Source organism: Rousettus aegyptiacus, unplaced genomic scaffold (genome assembly GCF_014176215.1).
Source record: "Rousettus aegyptiacus isolate mRouAeg1 unplaced genomic scaffold, mRouAeg1.p scaffold_m13_p_2, whole genome shotgun sequence".
Taxonomy (NCBI): domain Eukaryota; kingdom Metazoa; phylum Chordata; class Mammalia; order Chiroptera; family Pteropodidae; genus Rousettus; species Rousettus aegyptiacus.
Window position 1 is genome coordinate 129,430,674 of NW_023416295.1, and position 24,585 is coordinate 129,455,258.

At 54.2% G+C, this 24,585-nt stretch overlaps 1 protein-coding gene across 2 annotated transcripts; it reads left to right on the plus strand.

Annotated features, from left to right (window-relative positions):
- The first annotated feature begins 1,046 nt into the window (after positions 1-1,046).
- On the plus strand, positions 1,047-23,727 carry KRT80 (keratin 80). 2 transcript variants are annotated; one of them, XM_016142666.2, is made up of 9 exons: positions 1,047-1,687; positions 7,548-7,756; positions 12,258-12,318; positions 12,599-12,694; positions 19,489-19,653; positions 20,158-20,283; positions 20,856-21,076; positions 21,558-21,613; positions 21,749-23,727. In XM_016142666.2, the coding sequence occupies exons 1-9, from the start codon at positions 1,388-1,390 to the stop codon at positions 21,781-21,783; spliced, it is 1,269 nt and encodes a 422-aa protein (XP_015998152.1). In that variant the 5' UTR covers positions 1,047-1,387; the 3' UTR covers positions 21,784-23,727. The 2 variants fall into 2 exon arrangements, with proteins under 2 accessions (XP_015998152.1, XP_015998151.1); XM_016142665.2 differs by having other exon boundaries at positions 1,048-1,687; positions 21,784-23,727.
- The last annotated feature ends 858 nt before the right edge of the window (positions 23,728-24,585 follow it).

Genomic DNA, 24,585 nt, shown 5'->3' on the forward strand with positions numbered 1-24,585 from the left:
TCAGCTACTCTCCTCTCTCTGCTGTGACCCCACCACCCAGAGTGGTGTGCCAGGTCCAGGGAGGGCCAACCAGTCAGGGCAAGAATATCCAGAGACATCATGCCAGGGAAGAAGGAAGAGGCGGGCCCAGGAGAGCCGGCAGCTCCTTAGAAGTGGAAGAGTGGGACCTCCTGAACTTTGGGAAGGTGGGTGAAATTGCCCTGAGCCGGCTGAGCCTTCTGCTGCTTCGTCAGAGGCTCTGTGGGAACAAATTGATGTCTTTCTGTTTCTATTTCATATTTAAAATAAAAAAAGGGAAAGGAGATGGAGAAGAGAGGAAAGAGGAATGGAAAGAAGGGAGAACGGAGAGGCAGGGGCACATTGTCATAGCTCTTGAGGCAAGGCTACATTTGGTCACAGCCATCTCCCCTGCCAGACTCAGCTCCCAGAAGGCAGGCACCGGTCTTAGCCACCATTTACTGAGGGCTTTGTGCTGGCCCTCCGCTAAGTTCTTTGTATACCTCGCCTCCTGTATGGTTGGTAGTTTCATCCCCATTTTACACACGAGGACAGAAGTCAAGTAACCTGCTCGAGGTCACACCAGTGGTGAGCAGCCAAGCTGAGTCTCGAACCCATGTCTCACATGTCCAAAGCCAAGTGTTTTTGCCTTGACCATCTATTTCCTCTCCAGCAGCTGAGACAGTAGGGTGTGCATAGTAGGTGCTCAATAAATGGTAGATCAAAGGAAGGAAGGAACAAACGAACGAAGGAACGAAGGAGGAAGAAAGGAAGAAGAGAAGATAAGGCAGGGAGACTCCTGGGCAGCTGGAAAATAGATAGTAAAGGCGGTGTTTTCCAATCCAGGGCTAGCACAGCACCCAGGTCCTCCGTCTTACACACGGGAGCCCAGGGCCAGTGCTTGCGTCATCTTTTCCAGAAGTATGTGAGCCCAGATACGTCAGCCTTCAGGTATGCAATGAGGTCGGCGGTGAGAGGTAAGAGCTCTCTCTTTCTCTCTTCTCCTTATTTGTTGAATCCCCCTTCCTCTTAGCTTCCCCACTCCCAGCCAGCCAGCCAGCCCAGCCTTGCTCCCTGCCCGGAGCCAGGACCAGCTGGGTTGTGAGGGCGGGCCGTGAACAGCCCCCTTAGCAAGGCAAATCCTCAGTCCTGGGAGGAGATGCGTGCGTGGTGCCGGGGGAGGGGCGGGAGCGCCACATCATCCAACAGGTTGGTCGGGCTAGGAGGCGTCCCGCCCTCCTGGAGCTAATGAGCCCTGTACAACAGGTGTTTGCTCCTCAGTCTCCAGCCTGCCCTGCCTGTGACTGGAGCCAGCTGCCAACGCCACCCCAAAGCTCCCTAACTCATCCCTGCGCCCTGCCCTCGCTGTTCCCGGGCTTAGGGGGCCGTGATGGCCTGCCGCTCCTGCGTCGTTGGCTTCAGCAGCCTTAGCAGCTGTGAAGTGACCCCTGCAGGCGGCCCCCTGCCTGGGACCTCAGGATGGGACAGCTGTGGGGCCCCCGGGCCGGGCTTCAGCTCCCGCAGCCTCACAGACTGCTGGTCGGCTGGCACCATCCCCAAGGTGACTGTGAACCCCAGCCTGCTGGTGCCCCTGGACCTCAAGGTGGATCCAGCCATACAGCAGCAAAAGAACCAGGAAAAGGAGGAAATGAAGGTCCTCAATGACAAATTTGCCTCCCTGATTGGCAAGGTGAGCAGGAGTGGGAGGGGGGTCCTGAAAACTAAGGACTGACTGTCAAGCCTGGGCAGACGGCTGAGTTCTGTGTTTTCTGAGCATCATGCCCCACCCCTTCCCCCCGGCCAATAGGGAGCCGGCTTGCTAACTCCAAAGACTAGCTCTAAGAAGAGAAATGTGGAGGGAAGTCCCTGAGCCATCCCTGCATGGGGGAAGAAAGGGACCTCAGGACGGCCTCTGAGGGATATCTGGATGATAATGTACTGTATGGCCTGGGCCACCCTCCCCCAAGCATGGACTAGGGAGGAGCTCTGAGTGTGGCCAGGAGGATGCTTCCTCATAGGAAGGGCTGATGGAGGAATGGTCTGCAGTCCTACTCCAAAGCAGATGAAGGGTGGGGATGTCCTTCCAAGGCTCCATCCTCCTGTCTGGGCCTCTGGCCCTGTTAAGCATCTCGGAGTCAGGAGCACCAGGCAGGGCCGACGGGGCATGTGGGGCTTCAGGCAGGAAAAAGGCTTCGGAGTGGGGATGAAGCTATGGCATGCCAAAAGATAGGAATGCGAGGGATGGATGCTGTGAGTCAGAAACAGGCAGCCAGCCAGGCACCCACCTGAGTAGAGGGAGTGAGTCCCCTGTACCCTGACTTCCTAGACCCCACTCCCATGGCCAGTATGCGAGTCTGGGCACTCGTGTCTACCTCTGCCTCAGGGCAAGGACTGCAAGAGGTCCTGTCCACCTTCCAAACCTGCTCCTCACTTACCTCCCTCAAGGAACCTCTCCTGACCATCCCTCTCACCTCTGCTCCTTCCTGCCTTGCCCAAGAATAATAGTCACAATAGTAAGAGCTGCTCTTGTCTGCTTGCTATGTGCCAGGCACCATGCTGGGTGCTTACATATGCATTTCTATTTCCCTCAACAACCTGAGGAAAGAAGTCATATTGTGCCTATATTACAGATGAGGAAAACTCAACCTTCCCCTCTCCCCCACCCCCGCAGTAAGCCAGAGCCCCATCCCTCCGCCCTGGCTCAGTCCTTGTCTGCACCTTGCTCTCCCTGCTTCTGTGTTCCTCTGCACTTTGCTAGTGTCCCCGGGAGGCCACCCAGAGGAGCAGAGGGAAGAAAGTAACGCGTTTCAAGCATCTGCTTGTGGCTGGCTCCCTGCAGGAACTTCGCAGATGTGCGCCATTGAGCCCACAGGGCAGCACCTCACAGTGGCTACTTCCCCTGCTGTGCATGTGAGGAGACTGAATCTAGAGGTTAAGCGCTTTGCCCAAGGTCACACGACCAGCAAATCCGCAGGCTGCATTTGAACTCAGATCTGTGAGACAAAAAGCCAGTGATCTTTGAGATGGGAACCATTTCTTCTCCCTATTTATGTGCCCAGACCAGCATTCCTGCACCCGTACCTGGAGTGCCTGAGTGGGGCTGTGGAGGGGAAGTGACAACTGGAGTGGACAACCATCCACTGAAGTGAATCATTCCCTCCCCCAGCCCTTGCTGGCTGCAGAGTTCTGTACTGCTGGGCTGTTGTCCCTAGGAGAAAAGCCCACTGCCCTGGGGAGGCAGGTCCCTGCAGAGCCACCTACTCTCCAAACCTGGGTTAATCCCTTAAAAGGAATGCTTCATGAGCTATGTAATTTGGCTCTGATATGTGGCTTTCCTCGCTGAACACCAGGGCTGATATTACTCTGTGCCTCTGTCATGGGACAGGAGAGTATGTAGGCACAGGGAAGGGGCCCCAGACATCAGGGTCCTGTGCCCAGGGGCCAGGGCGATGCCCTCAAAGGTCTTTGGCAGAACTGGAGACTTCTAGTCCTCAAGCCTGAGCCTCGAGATGGGTGTTCTTCAGGGTGAACGCAGGGAGCTGAAAGTGCCGGCCTCTTGGGGGCCCTGATTGCTGGGGCTCTGCCCAAGGAGTCCCAACTGACCCACCAACCCTATGGAAACAGTCTGTTAGCTCTTGTCCCTCCGTGTCTCCTTATAAAGGCCATGAGTACTCAAGTGAGAGCAGGCAGCCATTAAGAGTATGAAATCTGGAACTGCAATACTGGGTTTGAATCCTGGCCCCACCTCTGACCAGCTGTGTAATCTCAGACAAATTACTAAACCTCTCTGTGCCTTAGTACACATCAGTGTAATAGGCTTATCATAATCAAATGAGATAATTTTTTAAAATCACTTACCATGTACCAGGCATGTTCTGTTTGGTAAATTAAAAATACCATAAATGGACCCAGCCCAGGATGCTCTTGAACCCAATTAGCCCTTTCTGGGCAGGAGCCTGAAAAGAGGGAGGGAGAGACCCTGCTGGACAGAAAGGTGGAGGAGCTTCCTGGGTAGGGGTCCAGCACAGGGCTTGAAAAAGATATGTGGGCCCAGGAGTGAGAGGCCATAACCAGGGCAGGGATGGGGGCTCTAGGCAAAGAAAAGGGACAGGCAGGAGCTGTCTGGCTCCCCAGCCCCTGTAGCCCTCTGAGGCATGGAGAGAGATCAGAGCACCAAGGAGGAGAAGGAGAATTCTTAAAGAGGAGGGCCGTTGGGGGAGATGCCCAAGTGTGGGCGAGAGGCCCTGGAGCAGTGTTGGTTCTTCCATTCGCAGGCCGTTTCCTGGGACAAGCCACTTACCCTCTGTGTGCTTCACTTACCGTCCTGCTCCGAGGGTGGCCCTGAGCTCACGCCAGAGGAAGGACTGGTACATCGGCAGCCACGAGAGGAGGGGAGATGAGCAGAAGCAGGAGAGGAGGGCTGAGGGAGGCAGGGAGAGGACAGTGTTGACATCTAGCAGAGGCTGCTGGCTGGGTGCTCTCACTTTTACATGCAGACAACAGAGGGGATGGAGGTAGGACAAGAGGAAGGACCGCCAGCACTCAGCCTGAGTGGGCTATCGGGAGGGAACTCAGGAAAGGTGGTGAAATGCCTGGAGACAGAGAGATGGGCATAGTGTCTTCCCTTAGGCCTGTGCAGCCTCTGGAAGCCACTAGAGCCATCTCCCTGCCTGCACACAGGAAGGCACAAACCAGCCCTTCCTGACAAAGAACCTTAAGGCTCCCTGGGCAAATGCCAACCTCTGGCTGAAAGCGGGGGATTTGACACCTCCCCCCACACCTGAGGAATAGGACCTGAATGCTCCAGGGCTACTACCCAGTAAGCTCATCTGCCTGGACCGTGAGCCCACAGGGTGGGGACCCGGCCTGCTCATTTCCCTACAAAAAACACATGTCTCCCCCACCCCTGATCTGGACCACTCAGTTGAGTCATGATGAATTCTGCATTTCTGGGCCTCGGTTTCTTCATTTGTACAACACAAGGCAGGTCGACCAGGGGTTTGCTCTCCGAGCCCCCTTCTAGAATTGCCACTGTGTGATCTAAGGGCAGGGGGATCAGCCAGAATAAGGAAGAAAGGGAATGAGAGGTGAGTGCTCAGCAGCCTGGACAGGTTGGTGACAATTAACCTGGCACCTCCCTAGGCCTTTGTTCCGAGAGGGAGGAGCCTTTCTGCAGGGAAGGCCCTGGGTAGGGGTTCAGTTCCATCCCCACCTACAGAGACAGCAGGCAGCTCTCCCAACGGCATCAGAGAGAGGGGGCTGCTCCAGATCTCCCAGAGCCAAAATGCCCTCTAGCCAGACTGGCTGGCCAAATGCCCTCCATCTCCCAGTGGCCCAGTACTACAGTACAGGGGGTTGAAGTTAGACTATGGGAAGGACTTCCTGGTGTAAAGGATTTTGTTTTTGCTCATGGGTGGAGAAAGGAGCTTCACATCTCTCCTCTCACCCCACCCTCAGTGTAAACACGGGCTCCTGCTTGTCAAAACGGAGGGAAGGTGAGGCAAGCAGATACCTCTCCCCCAACGAGCCCTCTCACACACACGAGACAGAAACCCTCTTGACTTCCATCCCTACTGAACCTGTTTGGCTGTGACTACAGCAGACTGTAGGCTTAGGATGGCTTCAAGCAGAACTTACCAGTACAGATGGGAGTTGAGCAGGGGAATGACAGCCCACAGAGGCTATCGTTCAATATTCCTGCTGTGTTGTCACTACGAATGTCAAGGGAGACTTCCCAAGGGCATCAAAGTATCTCATGCAAACCTGGGGATGTGGGCAGAGCAGAGAGAAGGGCCCCCTCTTCCCCAGTGCCCAGATTCAGAAGGAACAGGAAATCTATGACAGTCCAGAGTAGCAGCCACCATCACATGGGCCTGTCCATGAAGCTTGGCCACCAAGTTGCTGTGTAACACTGGACAAGTCACTTGACTGCCCTGGGCCGCCATCTCTTTCTCTGCAAATGAAGGGTACAGATCAGCTGGTCCAAAGGCTCCTGGTTAAAATTCTGGTTCTTTTGGACTGTGATTCTGGGCGCTGGCACCAGCAGTGAGAGGGAGGAGACCTAGCTATTTGCCCGTGGTCATAGGGAACGTCACTGAACTGGTTATCACCACATTCTCACAACAACAACAGCCCACACCATCCAGGCCCCAGCCGTCCCTCCTGCTTCGGTGGCCCACCCCTATCCCGGGCATCATGGGGGTAGAAACCCTAGGAGGAGAGCAGATGGCTCTCAGTCTGACAGGGAGGGTAGTAGGTCAGGACAAGGGAGGAGCAGATAAACTGCGGGCCTCATATAGGAGGGAAGGGGTGAGGCTTCCTGCAGGAAGGGAGCTGGTAGCACAACCGAGAAGGGACTGGGAAGGTGGAAATGGTCGTGCCCAAGAGAGACTGGAGCCTGGAGAGGACCAGCAGGTGGGGAAGGGGCAGGGAGAGCCTCAGGCTGGGCCGAACTGGGAAGAGGGAAGGAGGGAACTCAGGAGGAACCCTGACAGCCTATACCAGTGGCTGGGATGTGAGCTGAGGGCTGTAGGAGCCCATGCAGCAGCCTAAGCAGGAGAGTGTAAAGGAGGCAGAGTTTGAGAGGAGTAGCCGAGCCCAGAGCCCCCCAGTTTTTATCCTCAAGGCAAAACTGGCCCTAACTAGAGGCAGAAGCCAGCCAGGAAGGGCAAATGGGTCCCAGGGCCTGCAGTGACCTCAGCGGCAGACAGGAGACGTGTTACAGTGGTTAAGAGAGTCTAAACACAAACTAACTGGATTCTACACCTGGCTCTATCACTTGATAATTGTGTGACCTTGGGCAAGTTATTTCACCTTTCTGTGGCCTTGTTTCCTCATCTGTAAAGTACAGCTAATAACAGTACATACCCCATGAGGTTGTTGTGGGGAGTTAATGAGTTAAAGATGTCAAGCCCTAGGACAGGCCCGACACTCAATCGAGGCCATATAAGCATTTGCTATTACTACTATTCTAAAGTACATCCCGGGCCCTTCTCCCAACAGCCCTCAGAGGTGGGCAGGCCAGGTGATACCATCTCCAACTTCTACCTGCTGAAACTGAGGACCGGAAAGGCTACAAGTCCACAGTTGCAGGGAAGATTCCATTTAAGTACTAACCGGGCCCTACCCTGCCGAGTCTCCAAGGCCAGATGAGATCAGACTTGTCGAGGGGGGGGCAGCAGATGAGCCTCTGACACCTCAGGTTCCCTGGGGTCTCCCGCCCAAGCTCCGGGCAGGCATGGAGAGCCTGTCACATTCACACTTAGTTCCCCCTTCCCTCATCTAGCTGGCCCTGCTCCTCCCCTGCGAAAGCCGTGCTAACTGGCTCCACCTCTCTGTGATTCCCTTCTATCTCACCATCTTCAGTTTGAACAATCAGTAACTGGAGATGCCACATGAGCTTGCTGAGTAAGTGCCCGGATAGGTGCTGAGAGCAGATGAGCTACCACTTCCAAGGGAAGCCCCCACGGGGGCAAGGCGGCTGGCCCTGGGCCTCTGCGCCCAACCCGTCCACGCTTGGCCCTCTCACCGAAGCCTTCCTACTCGCCCAGGTGCAGGCCCTGGAGCAGCGCAACCGGTTGCTGGAGACCCGCTGGAGCTTCCTGCAGGGCCAGGGCTCTACTGCTTTTGACCTTGGGCACCTCTACGAGAAGTATCAGGGCCGGCTGCAGGACGAACTGTGCAAAGTGAGCCAGGAGCGGGGACAGCTGGAGGCCAACCTGCTGCAGATGCTTGAGAAAGTCGAGGAGTTTCGAATCAGGTAGGGTGCGCCCTATGGGGGCTGTGGGCAGGGACTGCGAGTGGGGCCCAATCTGCACTCAAGTGCAAGGTCTGGGGCACCCAAGCCAGAAAAAGAGGATGCTTTTTAAAGGAACATTTCTTTATTCCAGACATACTTATTGAGGACCTACTATGTGCCAAGTGGTATTCTAAATATTGGGGATCATGGCAATGAATCCACAGCTTCCCTACCCCCAAATAGGGAGTCTTACAATGAAGTCGATCTTACAATGTCTGACAGATAAACCCTGTGCTTGCTGGACCCACCCTGCGTACCACTGCAACCACCATCTCCTATCCCCTCCTCCCGTTCCTGTAAACATGCTTGCTCTCACCCACATGTCCCCTTGGCAATGGGAAATTATGTCACCAGCTAGAGCAACAGATGGGCTCCCGCTTTGGATATGCAGGAGCAGGTGCAGGCAGAGGACAGAAGTGGTGGGTTTCATTAGAATGAAGAAGCAATCCCCCGCAGGTAGTGCACGCTGACATTAGTGGCCAGCTGGGGATCCAGAGAGATGAGGGAAACACAGCCCCGGCCTGCAAGATGCTTTTACAACTTAGCAAGGCAGACAGACAGGAACAAGCTAGCAGGCAGTGTGGCCCACCAGTGTAGTTAAGGGCCCAAGCTTAGGTATAGGCATTTACTCCCTGCCCCCACCCCTCCCTAGCTTTGTGATGTCAGTCAAGTTGCTTAACATGCAAACCTCAATTTCTTCCCTTGTGGAGTGGGAAGGATGATGGTTGACACCAACTAAGGCTGGTATGAGGAAAAAGTCGGGAGTTCAGTACGGCTATAAATGGCCGTTCCTCTATCTCTTGAAGGCTGAAGTGCTCAGCACACAGTGTGGTGCTTGATGAAGTTTTGCTGAAATGAATTGGCCAATCTAGAAAGGCAGACCAGGCAATTGGGTGGCTCGGAGGAGAAATGACACTCTCCGACCAGAGAGTGGCCAGGGCTTCATGGGCAAGGAGGCTGGGCAGACCAGAAAGGTTGTGCCCCTGAACCTGGTCTCCTTACAGTGAGGTCCCCACCCAGGGTGAGGGGAGAACAGGATATGGCTTAACTCCACCTTCCTCTGCCAGTACTTGGGCCCTACTCCAAGCCCTGCTGACTCGAGGTGAGGCCTGCTGTCCCTAGAACAGCCAGCCAACCAGGACCCTCCGGAGGGTGGGAGCAGTCTGTCAGGAGTCCAGGAGCCTGGGCTGAGGCTCAGCTTGCCCAGGACCTCTCTGCATGACCTGCCCTGCTCAGGCCACATTCAGAAGGGACGATCACACAGAAAACTCTCCCTACTCTGGGCCTCAGTTTCCTCATCTGTGTATCTGATTGGAACTTTCCAGCCAACAGGCCTGAGTTGGTCCTCATGGCTGGGCCCCTCCCTGGCGTGGGGGCCACCTCTCCCCCAGCCCTGCCCTTCCAAGTCCTAGGGAATCACATGGGGAATCTGATTGCCCATTCTGACCACAATGAGAGAAACCATCAGTGCACCAGAAACTGTGACTCATTTCACTGATATCTAATAGAAGCTCAAAGACTCAGAAAATGGCAGAGCTGGATGGGGGCCTGGGATCATCCTTTTAGGAGGAAGGAAACACAGGTCCAGAGAAGGCAAGGGCTTGTCCTCAGTCACACAGCCGTGCATGCTAAATCCCATCCCTAACCTCAGCCATCCACCTCGAGAGGCTGCTCTTGTGAGCCCAGCCAGATCACATTCATGGAGACACTTTGTAACTGGAAGTTCTGTACAAACACTACTTCTTGTTTTAATCTGTCTCAGCCCCCTCATCTGGCCTGCTGCCTGGTTTCCATCTGCTGCCTGATATTATTACTTTGGCTTAGGGCTTCTCTTCTCCTCTCTGGGTAGGAAACCCACCTGAGTTGAGGGAAGCAATGCTGGAGGGCTTTGGGTCTACAGGCCAAAGCAGGGGCAGCTGCAGCCTGGCCATGCAGAGCCTGGGGGCCCCCAGGAGCCAGGAGACGCCAGGCCAAGCCCTGACATGGAGGGGTGTGCCCTGCCTCTACAAGGCCGATGAGATCAGCTTCACTCCTAGAAATAAACAAGTGGGAAGGGGGGTTACGGGTGTGACAAGCTGAAAAGGACTGAGAACGAGTTTGGGAGCTGGTGGCTGGCAGATTGGGGATTATAGGGGAGATGGCATCGCCTAAGCCTCTATAAAAATGGAGACTTTCCACAGCTTTGACGTAGCCAGGGCCCCAAAGACCAGCTAGCTGGCATTTCTATTTACTGAGAATGAAGCAGAAGCCCACCTAGGCAGAACAGCTGGCCCGGCGCCACACAGCACGTGACTCAGGAATGCTGCATGCAGCTGTGCAAGCTGTTCGCTGCATGGGAGCATGTGCGGAGCATCTGGTTGAGGGGGTGAACCGGGGCTAAAATCCAAGGGAGTCGATGAGCAGAGAGGAGGGAAGGCTACACAAAGGGATGGGGAAGCAGTGAGGGATAAGGAGGGGTTCGACACCTCAGAGGGCCCCCACTGGACAGCTCTCCCTAAGGCAGGCAGAACTCTGCTATCCAAAGGGAAGAGGAGAAGGAAAGAGATTTGACCATGGGGCTGTGTGGGGAAGGCCAGTCAATGAGCTGTTTCTCTAGTCTGGGCTCCCCAGGGCAGGGAATTCCTTAGCAGACCCCAGATCCCAGAGGGAAGCCTGTTCAAGTCAGCCCAGCCCTGAGGATTTGGGAAGTGTACAGAGAACCACCCGCTCTCTCTCTGCAAAGAAGCTTCCCACAGTTTCTCTCTGAAAACGCCAGAGGCCAAGGCAGAGGGGCTGAGGGCCTGGGCCTAGTGTTGGAAAGAACGGAGCTCAGGTAATCATAGTAGCAATAGATTTAGTGGGTGACAGGTACTGTTGTGAACACTTCATGTACTAACTTATTCCAGCCTCACGACATCACCATTATCATGGCTAAGGCACACTCAAGTGGCTTATCCGAGGTCATATAGCTGGTTAGCAAGGAAGCAGGATTTGAGCCCAGCTAGCCTGGCTCTGGAGCCCCATGCTTAACCAACACACCACAGGAGCCTCCAAGCCCTCCTCTGAGTCTCCATTTTCTCATTTTTGAAATGAAACCAACAGGACCTTCCACGGGGACTCTGAGGGTCACAGGAGTGGGTGCAGGTGAAGCTTCTTGGGCATGTTTTTCACCCTGGCAAGCCCAGACTGCAGAATACTCTCCCTGGCCCACCACTCCACCCCGCCCTGGTGACTTACACCCTCAGAGCCCCACACGGACTCTTGGGATCCAAGGCAGTGGCCAGGGAGAGTGCGCGCTCAGCACACTGAGTTCCGGGGACCCGGATGCCCTGCAGGCTCTCGGCCAGCCAGATCCACTCCCCTCAGCTCCTCAGATAAGCCGAAGGAAAAGAAGGCCTGAGGGTGGCAGGTCCAGCCACCCTATGTGGGCGATGGGTGACGCTGCCCCTGTTGCGAGGTGGGGACTGGGGCAGGCAGGCGGCTGTAATTAGAGCTGCCAGTGATTAAAGCAGTCCCTGGAGAGAAGAAAACAGGAAGCCAAAGAATCCCCACATCTGCTGGGGCAGGCAGGGCTGAGGGGGCAGTCTGTGGATAGCAGACGCCTTCCCCAGGGAGCCTAGACAGACGTCTTCACTAGAGGAAGAGTGTAAGGTCGAAGATCCCATCTCCCATCCAACAGTGTCCTTGAGGCAGACTTGAGCAAGGAGGCAAATCTGAGAAGAGATGGGTTCCACCTCAGTTGAGTACTGACTGTATGTCTGCCTTTGCATCAGGGGTGGACTCCGTCAGCCCCCACGCACGCACACACCCCCGGTAGACAAGGGAGTTGAGGAAGGAGGGGTGGAGGGACCTGCTTAAAACCACACCGGAGGGTCCATCTGTCTATCTTACTATCAAGCCCATGCTCTTCCTGTCCTCCCTCTGGAGGGAACGTGAAGGACTGGTGTCCTACCCTCTAGTAGAGGGGAGATGGGTGGGGCTGTGGGGAGGGCGAAAGTGAGAGAGGGTGGAAGATAAGCAGGATGCTTGGTGCAGACTTGACCAAAAGTACAGCTCATCTGAAACTGAGACTCCCGTGGGAGGAGAAAGGAAAAAGAAGAGGGAACAAAGTATCAGAGTGAAAAGGCTGCACAATCAGGAGAGGCTTCCTGGAGGAGATGAATGTGGAACAGAGCCAGGAAAGGGACAGATGCCACTAGGAGAGGACTGACTGATAGTCAGGAAAGAGAACAAGTTTGCCTGTTTCCCCAGAGCCAGCATTGGGGTACCATGGGGGAGAGGGCTTGTGTCATAGAAGACAGAGGCTCTATCCACCCGAAGGAAGGACCGCTTTTTTCTGATTGGCACAGAGTACCAAATGAGCTCACAGCAGAGGCCCTGATCCACACCCAAGGAGGGTTAACCAAACCCCAGGCCCCCACCACGTCCAGCTGAACAGCCTCTCTCTCTCCCTCCTCTCTTCTCTCTTCTTCCTCACCCCCAGGTATGAAGATGAGATCTCCAAGCGCACAGACATGGAGTTTACCTTCGTCCAGCTGAAGAAGGTAGCCTGCTCAGCCTGTCCCAGGGGATCCTTCCTCATGGACCATCTGCCTGCTTTCTCAAGATCCCCAAGCAAAGCCCTCAAAGGCCTGAGTCCCAGAACCACAAATAGGCAGACAGACAGATACCTGCCCAACCCTGCTTGTCCTCCTGGGTTCTGAGCCAGGTCTCCTCTGGGAATCACCCCCATCTCACCCAGGAAGCAAAGGCTCCCCCTCCACTCCTGCCCTGGGACCCCTCGACTCTCCCTCTCCCATCACTCACCACTGCACTCACCCCCAGGACCTGGACGCAGAGTGTCTTCGACGGACTGAACTGGAGACCAAGTTAAAAGGCCTGCAGAGCTTTGTGGAGCTGATGAAAACCATCTATGAGCAGGTGAGAAGACGGGGCCAGTGTCCCGCTGAGCCAAGAGCTGATGGGTCCATGGCTCAGGGGTGCAGGGGAGGGAAGGGCATCCAGAGATGTGGAACCTTCACAGTCACTCACTGTTTCCAGCCACAGTTGTAAGGATTCCCTAAACCCCTTGCTGCACTGCCGCCAATAATCCAACATTTTCTCTCCTCACTCATTTCATGGAGCATGGGCAGGTTCCCAAAAGACCACTCTCTCAGGGAGAACCTATGCCTTTGTGTGTGCATAAGTGCTGAGGGTACACAGGGGACCAGGTGTATCTGGACGAGGTCAGGAGGTGACCTGAGAGCAGGAAACCAGGGGGTCTCAGATGGCCACTCTTAGCGAACTAATCTATCCCTGCAGTCTAACTCTCAAGCACCCACAGTTCAAGCTCTGATAGTATAGCACACATCACACTTCCCTATTCGAGGCCAAGGCAGAGAAAACCTGTAGTCAGATTCTCTGGTTCCCAGACAAAATTAGATTTTGCAGAACAAAAATGACCCAGTCAAATGCAGACAGAGGAGCTTCCAGACATTCTCATTTGTCCCTCAGTCCTCAGCTGAGCCTAGGGAGACAATGACCCAGTAAGGCCTAGTACATTGCAGGTGCAGTCAGCAGATGGCCCCTGCTACTGGCTGCTGGACACCACCCCGCTGATCCACTCTACCTTCTGGGCCTCCTTTGGGATCTGTGGTCCCCTCTCTACACCCCTTGTTTCAGGGTCAAGGAGGTATAGAGGTGATGCTTCGATTCAGCTGTGAGTAGGCAGAACCATTGTTGGAGATGAGAGGACTTGGCAGCCTATATGCTGGTGCCAAGCTATGGCAGCACAGCTAAGATTAGGCAGGGATCAAAGCCACCACTGCAATCAAACAATTCTGCTGCAATGGCTCTAGGGGCTGCTGACCACGACTTCATGGCCTCATCCTCGAGAGAGGGATGTTGGGCCTCATGGCTGCACATAGCCGTACCCCTTCCAGCAGACTCAGCCCCGAGATGGAACTTCTGTGGGCCTGAGACCTGTTTGTGGCCATGGGAGGTAGCAGAGCAGAGAGAATACCATGGCCCTTGGGAACAGCAGGGAGGCACACCTCCCAAGCAGACCACCCACATCAGCCACAGTGAAAAGCTTCATGTCCCTGGCAGAGCCCTCCACAGGCAAGCCAAGCCCTATGTGGATGAACCAGGGGCACCACTGATTGGCTTAAAAAGCGGGTTAGTGGCTCCTCTGTCCAAACTCACTGTGGGTCCAGCCCAGGCAGACATCAGCGGGACCAGCGTTTCCAAACCTGCCCTCTGCTCTGTTTGCCCACATCTCAGCAAGCCCGTAGCCCAAGTTCTAAGTCAAGGCAGAGGTTCTGCAGGTATGGAGGTATAACTGGAGGAAGGCCAGGCATAACCCACGATAACCTGAGCATTGCCGGAGTCACAGCCCCAAAACTCCTTAGCCCCTGGCTCCACTTAGATTTTACAGCCCTTGGACCTCAATCCTGACTGTACCTTTTTTTCTTTTCCTTTTTTTTTTTTTTTTTTTACCATTTCTGTGACTTTGGACAAGCTATTTCTCTACTCTGTGCCTCAGTTTCCTCACCTATAACATGAGACAAGTAATAGTACCAGGCTCACGGGGTTGTGACTAGGACCAACAAATGTTTAACAAATGTTTGCTACATGCCTGCTAGGTGCCAGGCACTGATATCACAGAAGTGAGCGGGACGGCCAAAGTTCCTGCTCTCAGGAGGGGACAGGTGGTAAGCAAGTAAACAAACATCTGAACAAGATGATTTGGGAGGGTGCAAAGTGCTGGACTACAAAGAAAGCGAGCGATGCGATAGTGCTAGAGGGAGGGGAAAGTGTCAGACCCCAAGGTCAGGGGAGGTCTCAGAGGAGGGACAAGCCAGAGGACGCCTGGGAAGATCCAGCCCAGTAGAGATTTGAGGAGGCTGTGGGCAGAAGGAAGAGCTTTGCAAAGCACCTATAGCAAGAGTGAGTTTGGTGATGAAAGGGAAAGAAGCAGCTGTGGCTGGAGCAGAGTGGCCAGGGGTCAGCTCACGTAGAGCCTTGGGCCCTGAGCTGGGTTTTGGACCTTATTCTAAGTGTGACAGGCAACCCCTGGTGCGTACTGGGGAGGGTACTGCAGAGGGGGCGAAGGGTATGGCTTGTGCTGGTATAAATAAGGTTGCTGTGGAGAAGGGACTGTAGTGAAATGCCGTAGGTGCTCAGGGCATTAGAGCAGTTACCATTACTTTGAGAGGCAGCAAGGTGCAAGTTGGTGTTAGGGCATGAGGTCTGCGTTTCTCTCCATGCTCCGCCACAGACTGAGAAGGCGATACTGACCCTTTGCTGAAAAGTTTCCCCACACCCGTGGAGTCTCTAAGCCGGCACTAATGGAAATATAATGTGAGCCACATATGTCATGTATTTTAAATAATTTTATACATAATTATGTAATTTAATAATTTTAAGTTTTCTAGTAGCCACATTTTTTAAAAAGGAAATAGAAAAAAATAATGTTAATAATGTATTTTATTTAACCCGATATATCCAAAATATGATTATTCAACATGTAATCAATATAAAAAATGAATGGGCTATTTTACATTCTTTTTCTCATACTACACCTTCAAAATCTGGTGTGTATTTTGCACTTAAGCTCCTCTCAGTTCTGATTAGCCACATTTCAAGTGCTCACAACCACATATGGCTAGTGGTTACCACATCAGACAAAGCAAGTCAGAGCAAAGGAAGATGCCAGCCATGGCCACCTCAGGTGGAAGAAAACCATGGCTGACAACAGTAGGCCCAGGAGGGCTGGACGTGCTGGTTTCCACTTTGGAGCAACACCAGATCAGAAAAGCATGGCCCACCTCTGTGTTCCAGAAAACAGTCGTGGCGCTCGCGCTCTCTCTCTCTCTCTCTCTCTCTCTCTCTCTCTCTCTCTCACACACACACACACACACACACACACACACACACGAGATAAGGCCTCAAAGCCTTTTCCAAGAGCCAAAGTCCATGGGCTGCTCAGGGCCTCATCTACTGCTACAGCCTCTTGAGCAACCCCTGCCCCTCACTTCCAAGTGCCCAGGCTAATGAGAGAAGCCTGGGCTGACAGAGGCTCACATTCCCCTTCAGTTTCCAAGGTACTCTCCAGCTCCAGAGGGCATTTGGGGCCTGGCTGCAACCAGCCAGAACGACGCCTGCCCCACCCATAAACTCCCTGGTTCCAGGGAGATTAGCTAGCAATCTGCTGACAACCCCCTGCAGTCGGGCACACCTCCTGGGATGCAGATTGCTGCATGGAGAGCCTACGTGCATAAGCTACTTTGGAGCCTGCCTGGAGGTGCCTTGGGGAGGCTGCTCCAGGAATGGGCTGCTCTTCTCCTGGACTCTTTGCCCCAGCTCTATCACCTTCTCCAATTATGACAGTATCCCTGTCTATTATTTAATGCAGGCCTACTACATCCCAGGCACTGTGTTAAGTGCTTTCCAAATAGAATCTCATTTAGTCCTCATACTCTATGAAGTAAGGATAATGATTAAGAGAACACAGAATTTAGAGCAGCTCGGCTTTGAATCCTGGCTCAGTAATTACATGAACTCAGGAACAGGTTCTTTTATGCCTCAATTTCCCCATCTGTAAAAGAGGGTAAATAATAGTGCCTGGCTCACTGGCCTGTTGTAAGGATTTATTTTGTTAATATATCCTGAAGCCCTTGCTGTGGCACATGGTAAGCATTTCTAAACATTAGCTGGTTTTAGTTCTATAATTATACCCACTCTACAGATGAAAAAACTGAGGCTCAGAGAGGTTTAAAACCTTGGCCAGGTTACCCAGCTCATACAAGGTGGTGGTATTCAGATCCTAATGCCTTTATATACTGTATTTTACCGAGCAGCACTAAGCTACCCCCTCAGAGTCACTCTTTATCCTGACCAGTGGGTCACACATGTGGCAGCGTCCTCAGGCTCTGGCTCCCAAGAGAAACTCTAAACTGTACCTCAGCTTAATTCTTTCCAACTTGGGGGTGCACATCCCATGGTGGCACTTCCACACCATACAAGGCAGCATTGTTATACCCTCTGCAGCTCCAAGGGGCCGGCACGTCCGAACAGGTCTGTAGGTGTTCTAAACCCTCCCTCTTTCCAGGAAGGATCTGAGGCTGCTCCATCAGCCGTGTTTTGCCAGTCCCTCGCCCTGACTGCGGAAGCCTTCCCGCCATGTGTTCTGACAGCGCCCTGTCCTTTTCCTGGCCCATAACAAATGCCAACTTAGGCCTGGGCTAGAAGTGCCAGTGGAGGGCTTTACCTGAAACTCCCCATGCCCACTGACCCCCACAATTTGTTGAGCAAAGAAACCCCAAAGCTGCATCTCTGAAACTGTCCACAGCCAAGCAGTCCTCTCGCCAGGACGTCAGTTCCATGTGGGAAATGTTAGTCTTCGAGGACGAGCAGGGGTAGCAGAAGTAGGGCATGAGTCTGTAGGCACTATTACCTTATTCTGGTATGGGTCAGGCCCTCCCCTGCTTTTGCGCAGAGATCTCTTAAGTTCATTTGAAGATCAACCAAAACCCCTGGTCAGGAAACCGCCACGGGGCAGTTTTCTGGCCTTTAGGGTCAGGATCCTGCCAGTTCCAGGGCAGGGACAGGTGCCGCCAGAGGGGCTTAAGGATGCCCACCACTCCTTTTCTAGGAGTTGATCCTTGTCGCCAGGGATGCTAGTGGGCCACTTAGGCAGGGAGCAGACAGGGAAACGGCAGCCTTCCTCAGCTGGCCTCGTGGCTACTCATGTGGCTCCAGCTGCCCTGGGCCCTGCAGTCTATGACTACAGGGGGTCAAGCTGCAGGTCAGAAGTACCCGCTTCAGTAGGTGGACACCAGAGGCTACAACCTCTTTGATGGACAGAGGGTCCAGGGGCGGGAAGCCAAAGTCAGGAACCAGGGTCAGAATGAGGTCATGAGCCAAAAAGTGAACCTGTATTCAAGCAGGCCTCCAGATCCAACAGCCATCTTTCAGAAATGTAGGGGCAGAGGAGCATGATAAACACCAGCCCATAATGTGATAAGTAAAATCTAGACTATGGGGAATGCTGCAAGGCAAGTAACTTGATGTTTTCAATTTAAAAAAAAAAGAGAGAGAGAAAGAGAGAGAGATGGAGGGAGTATCTATAGAATAAGAGACTTAGAGAATATGGATCTATTGCAGTGTAGGGACCTTGTTTGGATCCCGATTCAAACAAGTTAATACACACACACACACACACACACACACACACACACACACACACATCAGAAAAATAGGAACACTGACCAAAATTTGATGAATGAAGTAGGAGTCAAGGGCAGGCTGTGAATGCCAGAATGTGTAACTGTAAGTCCCTGGCCCACACCTTCTCTCCTCCAGATGACATCCACCCCTACCTCCCAGGGCACCTGTCCCACCCTCCAGGCTCCATGGAGGCCTCAGCTGCCTGACTCACTCTGTACAATGCTGGTCACCAACACTCTGCTTCTGCCCCCTCCTCCTCCTTCCCAATCGGCAACCAGACCCTGGCAGTTGTTTAGCACACCCAGGGAAAGCAGCCCAGGGCTTGAGAGGTGACACCTTGCAACCCCTTCTGAAGACTGCTGACCCCACCTGCCTCTCTACACACCCCTGAGCATTCAGGCCAGAGCTGTCAGGCATGGTAGACAGCCAGTCTGGGGTGGAAAGACAGACAGGGGCTTCAGCAAGAACAGCAAAGGGCTCTGGGCTCACAGCTTTTTACATAACCTCTTTGTGCCGCAGTTTCTTTCCTGTCTGTAATGTGGAGCTAACTCTCATGCCAGCCTGGTGAGGATGAGATGTGAGGCTGCCTGGAAAGCACTCAGTACATAGCCAGGCCTAGAACGAGCTCCTGGTGAAATGGGAGGCTTTACCACTTCCAGGGGTCTCTGAGGATGGTGGCGTCTTCTAAGCAGAGAAGGGGAGAGAGGAGAGACAAAGGGGGTTCCAAAATGATAGGGAGAAGATAAAGAATATTAAGGCCAAATCTTATTGTTGCTGGGCAAGCCCCTCAGCTAGATGGGGAGGGGGCCGTGAGTCTTCAGAGTGACCCTGAAGTCACCTTAGCCTTGGCCTCTGGCAGGGCGGCGAGGCGGGGCGTATGGGGAGTAGAGGCTGACAAGCCTCTAGCCCCGCTCCTGCCCCTCATCATTCATGAGCTTTCATTCCAACGTTTATTCAACAAACTGAGATGCTCCCTTGCCAGATATGGGGGATCTGGAGAAGAAATGGCTCTGCCAGACCCTCAGGGAGCTCCCCATCCAAGGAGGGAGGCTAAGCTACACACCACTGAGCCATAATGATGCAGCAATGAGCAAAAGGGACAACTCCCCGGGCCCAGACATCCCGGGCCTTTTCAAATCAGCCAGGAGGAAGGTGTCCCACCCTGGGAGGGGACCGCAGCACAGACGGTGGAGAAAAAGTGAAAAGCAGTAAGACTGGTAGGGTGGATCTCTGGGGCCAGGAGTCCTCCCTGAGCCCCTCCTCCCCTCCACTCAGAGAGGGAGGCCAAAGGGTGGGCAAGTGGGGCGGCGAGCTGCTTCCTGAGTACAAGCTGAGAAGCATGGTGGGGAGGCATTCATGTTTTGATCATCTCTCTAGGGAGACAGAGTAGCCCACCCTGCGCCCACCCTGGGGATAAAGAGACAATGGGGGACTATGGAAGGCTGAGGGTCAGGTGCCCCCCGCCACCGACCCTGAGCCCCCCATGTCTGTCTGTGCCTGGCCAGGAGCTAAAGGAGCTGGCAGCCCAAGTGAAGGACGTGTCAGTGACCGTGGGCATGGACAGCCGCTGCCACATCGACCTGAGTGGCATCGTGGAGGAGGTGAAGGCCCAGTATGATGCCATCGCGGCTCGCAGCCTGGAGGAGGCCGAGGCATACTCCCGGAGCAAGGTTTGGGGCTGTCAGCACTGGGTAGACGGAGGCAGCCAGGACAGGAGGGGCTGCACTCGCTGAGGTTGCCTTCAGCCATTTGCTAAGATTCTGGGGCAAAGAAACAGGGAAGCAAAGTGGGGGCGGAGGCAGTGGGGGTGGGGGGACTATAGCAGTTGCTTCACAGGGAGGTATAGAGAATTAGAGAGCCCAGCACTGTGCCGAGCCCCAAGGGGTGACAGGGGCAGGGAAAGCCCACAGTCTGCATCCTTCGGAAGCTCGCAGTGGTGCTGCTACCCAGCAATGCCTGGCCAGGTATGGGCACAGCCCACGGGGCTCAGTCTAGGGCAGCCAGGAGGAGGACATGGTGGGGGAGAAGACAGAGAGAGGCCGCCCTGGAGTGGTGGCTGCAGAGGTGAGGCCTGCGGTGGGGAGAGAAAAAAGGGCAGCAAGAGGTGATGGATGGAGGCGCTGGGAGGAACACAGTGAGCAGCCCCTCACTGTCACGTCCTCCACGCCCTGCAGCTGGAGGAGCAGGCTGCCTACTCAGCCGAGTTTGGGAAAAGCCTCCAGAATAGCCGCAGCGAGATCGCCGACCTCAACGTACGCATTCAGAAGCTCCGATCCCAGATCCTCTCCATCAAGAGCCACGTGAGTTCTGGAGGACCCACCTGGCGGTGCAGCAGGGAGGCGTGCAAGGGCGCATACTGTCACACACCCACAAATGCTGAGCACATGCAAGATGCAAGACCCAACCTAGTGACCTGGGCAGGCCACTTAGCACTTCTGTGCCCCAGTTTCCTCAACTGTCCTCCTACGATAGCTGTGGGGATCGCATGAGCTTTGCACGTGAAAGTGCTCTGTAAACCGGCCAGGGCTGTTGGAACGTTAGAGCGCCCCACCACTGCACATACCCAGAGCCCACTGCTTCCCAACAGCTATACAGAGAGAAGGGCATAGAGGCCTAAGCCCTGGCTTCCGTAAGGACAGCTGGGACAGGCTCCTTTGGGGGCTTGTGGTACTTCCCTCTTTGGCAGCCTTCAGAAAGTATCTTCTTAGGTCTTACTGAACCCCCTCTTGCTGCAGTGCAACCCATTACCAGCCCAGAAATGCGTTGCTTAGTCCTCTGTCCCCCAAGCACAGAGGTAGCCTCCTGGCCCTGGCCCACTCTCCCTCCCAACCCTGCTCACTGAGCCCTTCCAACTCCATCCTCCTGGCTGCAGTGCCTGAAACTGGAAGAGAACATCAAGGAGGCCCAGGAGCAGGGGGAGCTGGCCTTCCAGGATGCCAAGGCCAAGCTGGCCCAGCTGGAGGACGCCCTGCATCAGGCCAAGAAGGACATGGCGCGGCAGCTGCGCGAGTACCAGGAGCTCATGAACACCAAGCTGGCCCTGGACATCGAGATCGCCACCTACCGGAAGCTGGTGGAGGGCGAGGAGAGCCGGTGAGGGGCGGGGCCAGCGGGGTGGGGCTGGAGGAAAGGGAGGCCTGAAGGACCAGCCACACGAACCCAGCCTGCCCCTCCAGCGCGGTACTGTGAGCCTGGCAGGCCTGGGTTCCTGTCCCGACTTAGCCACTTCTGAACTGGGACTTTGGCCCAAGTCCATTAAATTCTCAGTTTTCCCATCTGGAAAATGGGCCAATGATAAACATGGCCCACCTGAGGAGAAGAGGATTAATATGATTCTATATGTAAATGCTTGTTACAAACAAGTGCTCAGTATATGCTGGTCATTTATACAGGGGAGAAGGGGCAGAGGCCCAGAGAGGACAAACTGGCTAGCCAGGGTCACACAGCAGGGCAGCCCAATGCTGGGAGTGACAACCAAGAATTGCCTTCCACCTGCCAGTCCCCAGGCCCCCAGTCCCAGGGGAACATAAGCCACAGGCTCCCTTCACATCCCACCATTTTCCACCTTTCCCAGGATGGACTTGCCTTCAGCAGCCATGGTTAGCACTGTGCAATCCAGACCCAGAACTGGTGAGTCTGCTTGCCCCTAGAACCCATGATGAGGAAGGAGACCCAGCCGGGGGCGGGGGGGGGAGGGGAGTGGGTGGTGGTAAGGCGGGGTCATGACTCCAAAGGCATCATTTTAAGCGGTTCCCATACCTCCAGCCCCTTCCCTCCCCTACCCTTTGTGTTCCCTGTAGTTGCTTCCAAGTCTCACCTCTCGAGAGTCCCCTCCCGGAAGAAGAAGAACGGCAGAGGCCATGTGATCAAAGTCACTGAAATGTCAGAGAAGTTCTTCTTGCAGGAGTCTGAGGCCTCAGAATAACGCAGCTGGACTCCAGGAGCCTCACGTCACTCCCCCGCAGCAAGGCTCAAGAAAACAGCTTGGGGCCTCTAGGTTAGGAGAGGAAACAAACCTGATCCTGAACTGAGAGTTCAAAACAATGTTTCTTCCTGTGGGTGCCAGGGGTGGGACAGGACTGTCACCGGCTATTCAGAATCACTCTGCTCCATATCAATATTCACAACCTCACCTGTCCAACCTCTGGCCAGAAGTTTCCTGACTGGCAAACTGGAATTGGGGTCATTTTTGTCTCTACCTCCTCATTTCTCTGAGACTCCTCCCCCAACAGAGGGCTCTAATCAAGGTCCCTTTGACCCTTTTGCCCAACCCTTGCCCTAAACTCACATCTCAAGTCTTGCCTTTGCCTCAGCCTCGAGGCCAGTGCCCTTGCTTGCCCGGCTCCAGCCGGCTGTGGACCAGGGGCTGATGAGGACTGCTCGGGCCCCTCCCCATATCTGCAGTCCCGTGGAGACTGGGTCCAGCGTGTCCCTGGCAGTCCTGCACCACCTGGGCTCCCCAGGGACCTGACAGGAGTGAGGGGAAGCACCTCCCTGAGTAGTTGGGACCTGAGCCTGGACCTCTGAGATCGGCCCAGACACCTGGACACCTGTGCTCCTTCCTTCCTCCCATGGAGTCCTCCCAGCGGTTCACAGTCAGAATTAGACAGGCTGCTCAGCCAGCTCCCAGCACCTTCTCCAGAAGCTTTTCGTGCAATGAGGAGCTCCCTGTGGGGAAGGCTGATGGCAGCCTGAGACCAGGCACAGGAATCAGACCCTCCCTTCTTCTCCCTACCATCCTAGGGTTCATCACCCTGCCTTGGATCTCAGCTCTCTACCCCTGACCCAGGTTTTTCCAAGCCTAAAACCTGACTTTGGTGCATCAGGCCCTGGATACCCCTAGCTCCACCCCAGCCATGAAACCGCACCCCTATTTCCCATGAATCCCTTCTCAGGGTCTCTGTTCTTCCCATCAGGCTAAATAGCCTGGCCCTGCTCTCCTTTGCATCCATCAAGGAGCCCAGGAAAACCCCAAACCTGTGGGTTAGCGCTTCTGCTTTTCTTCCCCCCGTGCTCCCCTTCTTCCATGTCCACTCCCCTGTCTCTGGCAGGGTCATGAAGAAGGCACAGTCCAGGCTGGTCTGGAAGCTTCTGAGCCCTTGAGTTCACGCCGGGGAGTCCTGATGACACTGAAGAGAAATTCTGCATCCAACAAGATGTGGGGCCGGAAGGAGTGTGCCTCTTTTTCCCTCTTGGCTCTGACCTTTGGGGCTCATAGGGGGATCCTGGCAGCCCTAGACCTCCCACTCCACAAGCTACCTCCTCTCCTTCCCTCTTTTCTCCCTACCTGCCCCTTGCCTGCCCTCTGTTTCTAGCCCCAGTCTTTGATTTATTCATCTCCTTTTTCAGGAGGTCTTGGCCCCTCCTAAGCTGCTCCAGCCCTGTGTGGGGCTGCTGAAGGGCTACTGACTCTCTCAGGCTGAAGGGAACTCAGACATACGCTCAGCCCTGGAAGTCCCAAAGGGTGCTGATTGCTGCTTTTTCTTCGCCTATTTATTGGTTTCCAAGGGAGCAAATCCTCAGTGGGGATACAAGATATATAAAATATATGTATATTATTTTTTCATAACTTATGCAGCTTTTAACTTATTGCTTCCCTTCCTTTTTCTGCATAATCAGTGGTATATATTATACTATCTGGATAGACAACACATACCCCAGCCCCCCCCCCCACCTGACCAGCTGACTATTTGTGAGCAAGGCCCCCTTTCCCTACCAAGGGATGAATAAAATGTTAAGAGTTGTTCATGGATAAAGCTATGTGTCTGTTTTTATCTCTCCTCTTGGGATTTGTCTGTTACTGGTCGAACAGGTTGACTGCAGGGCTTTGGGAATTCTCCAGTTATGGGGAAAGGGGAACAGGGACCTAACTGCACCTCCAGACCAATGTGACTTGGACAGAAAAAGGTCACCTGCCCCACCATCCTACAAGGAGACTGTACCAGTGTTGACCTACGTTCCCAGTGCCTCCCGACATGTCCAGGCGCCACGCGGCCGCCTTAGCAAACACAGATGCGGGGGATTGCCCCAAGTGGTGGCGGGTTCCTTCTCAAGCACAGCTGTGGGAGTTGACACAGCCCAGAATATATTCTGATGGGTACAGGCCTAATCCTGCCAAATCAAATTTTAGATCTACAAACAAGAATTAAGGACCTTCTCCAAGCCCAGCCCTGTGCTAGGACACCTACGATTATTCTCCACCCCTTCACCTTAGGAAGTTCACAAACAGGTTGAGAGAGAAGGTATCTACTCAAGATAGCCATCTTGGACTTCCTAGCCAAGGAAAGAAGGTCAGAGAAGATAGGGGCTTGTGCAGGGAACCCAGGAATCAGAACAAGCTGCTGATTCTGAGGAAATGACTAGATAGACTGAAGAAAGAACAGGTGTCTCAAGGACAGGAATCAAAGGGGCAAAGAAGGGACTTTGAAGCATTGAGACCTCAGATAAATGGGCCTGTTTGCTCATCGGTATAATGAAGCACATGTCTTTCCGACTTACCTAATAAGGTGTTTGGGGATTTGATGAGACAGATTTGTTCATTCCTATCAGAAATTCCAGACCACTTGCTTCTGGCACTCTGAACTGTAACAGCTCAACAAATG

What these genes read in the sequence shown, in the direction of transcription:
- KRT80 (XM_016142665.2), top strand. Translation starts at nt 1,388, where the DNA reads ATGGCCTGCCGCTCCTGCGTCGTTGGCTTCAGCAGCCTTAGCAGCTGT. An exon ending in GTCGAGGAGTTTCGAATCAG is followed by an intron (nt 7,757 to 12,257) that starts GTAGGGTGCGCC and finishes CCTCACCCCCAG; the next exon opens with GTATGAAGATGAGATCTCCA. An exon ending in GCAATCCAGACCCAGAACTG is followed by an intron (nt 21,614 to 21,783) that starts GTGAGTCTGCTT and finishes TGTTCCCTGTAG; the next exon opens with TTGCTTCCAAGTCTCACCTC.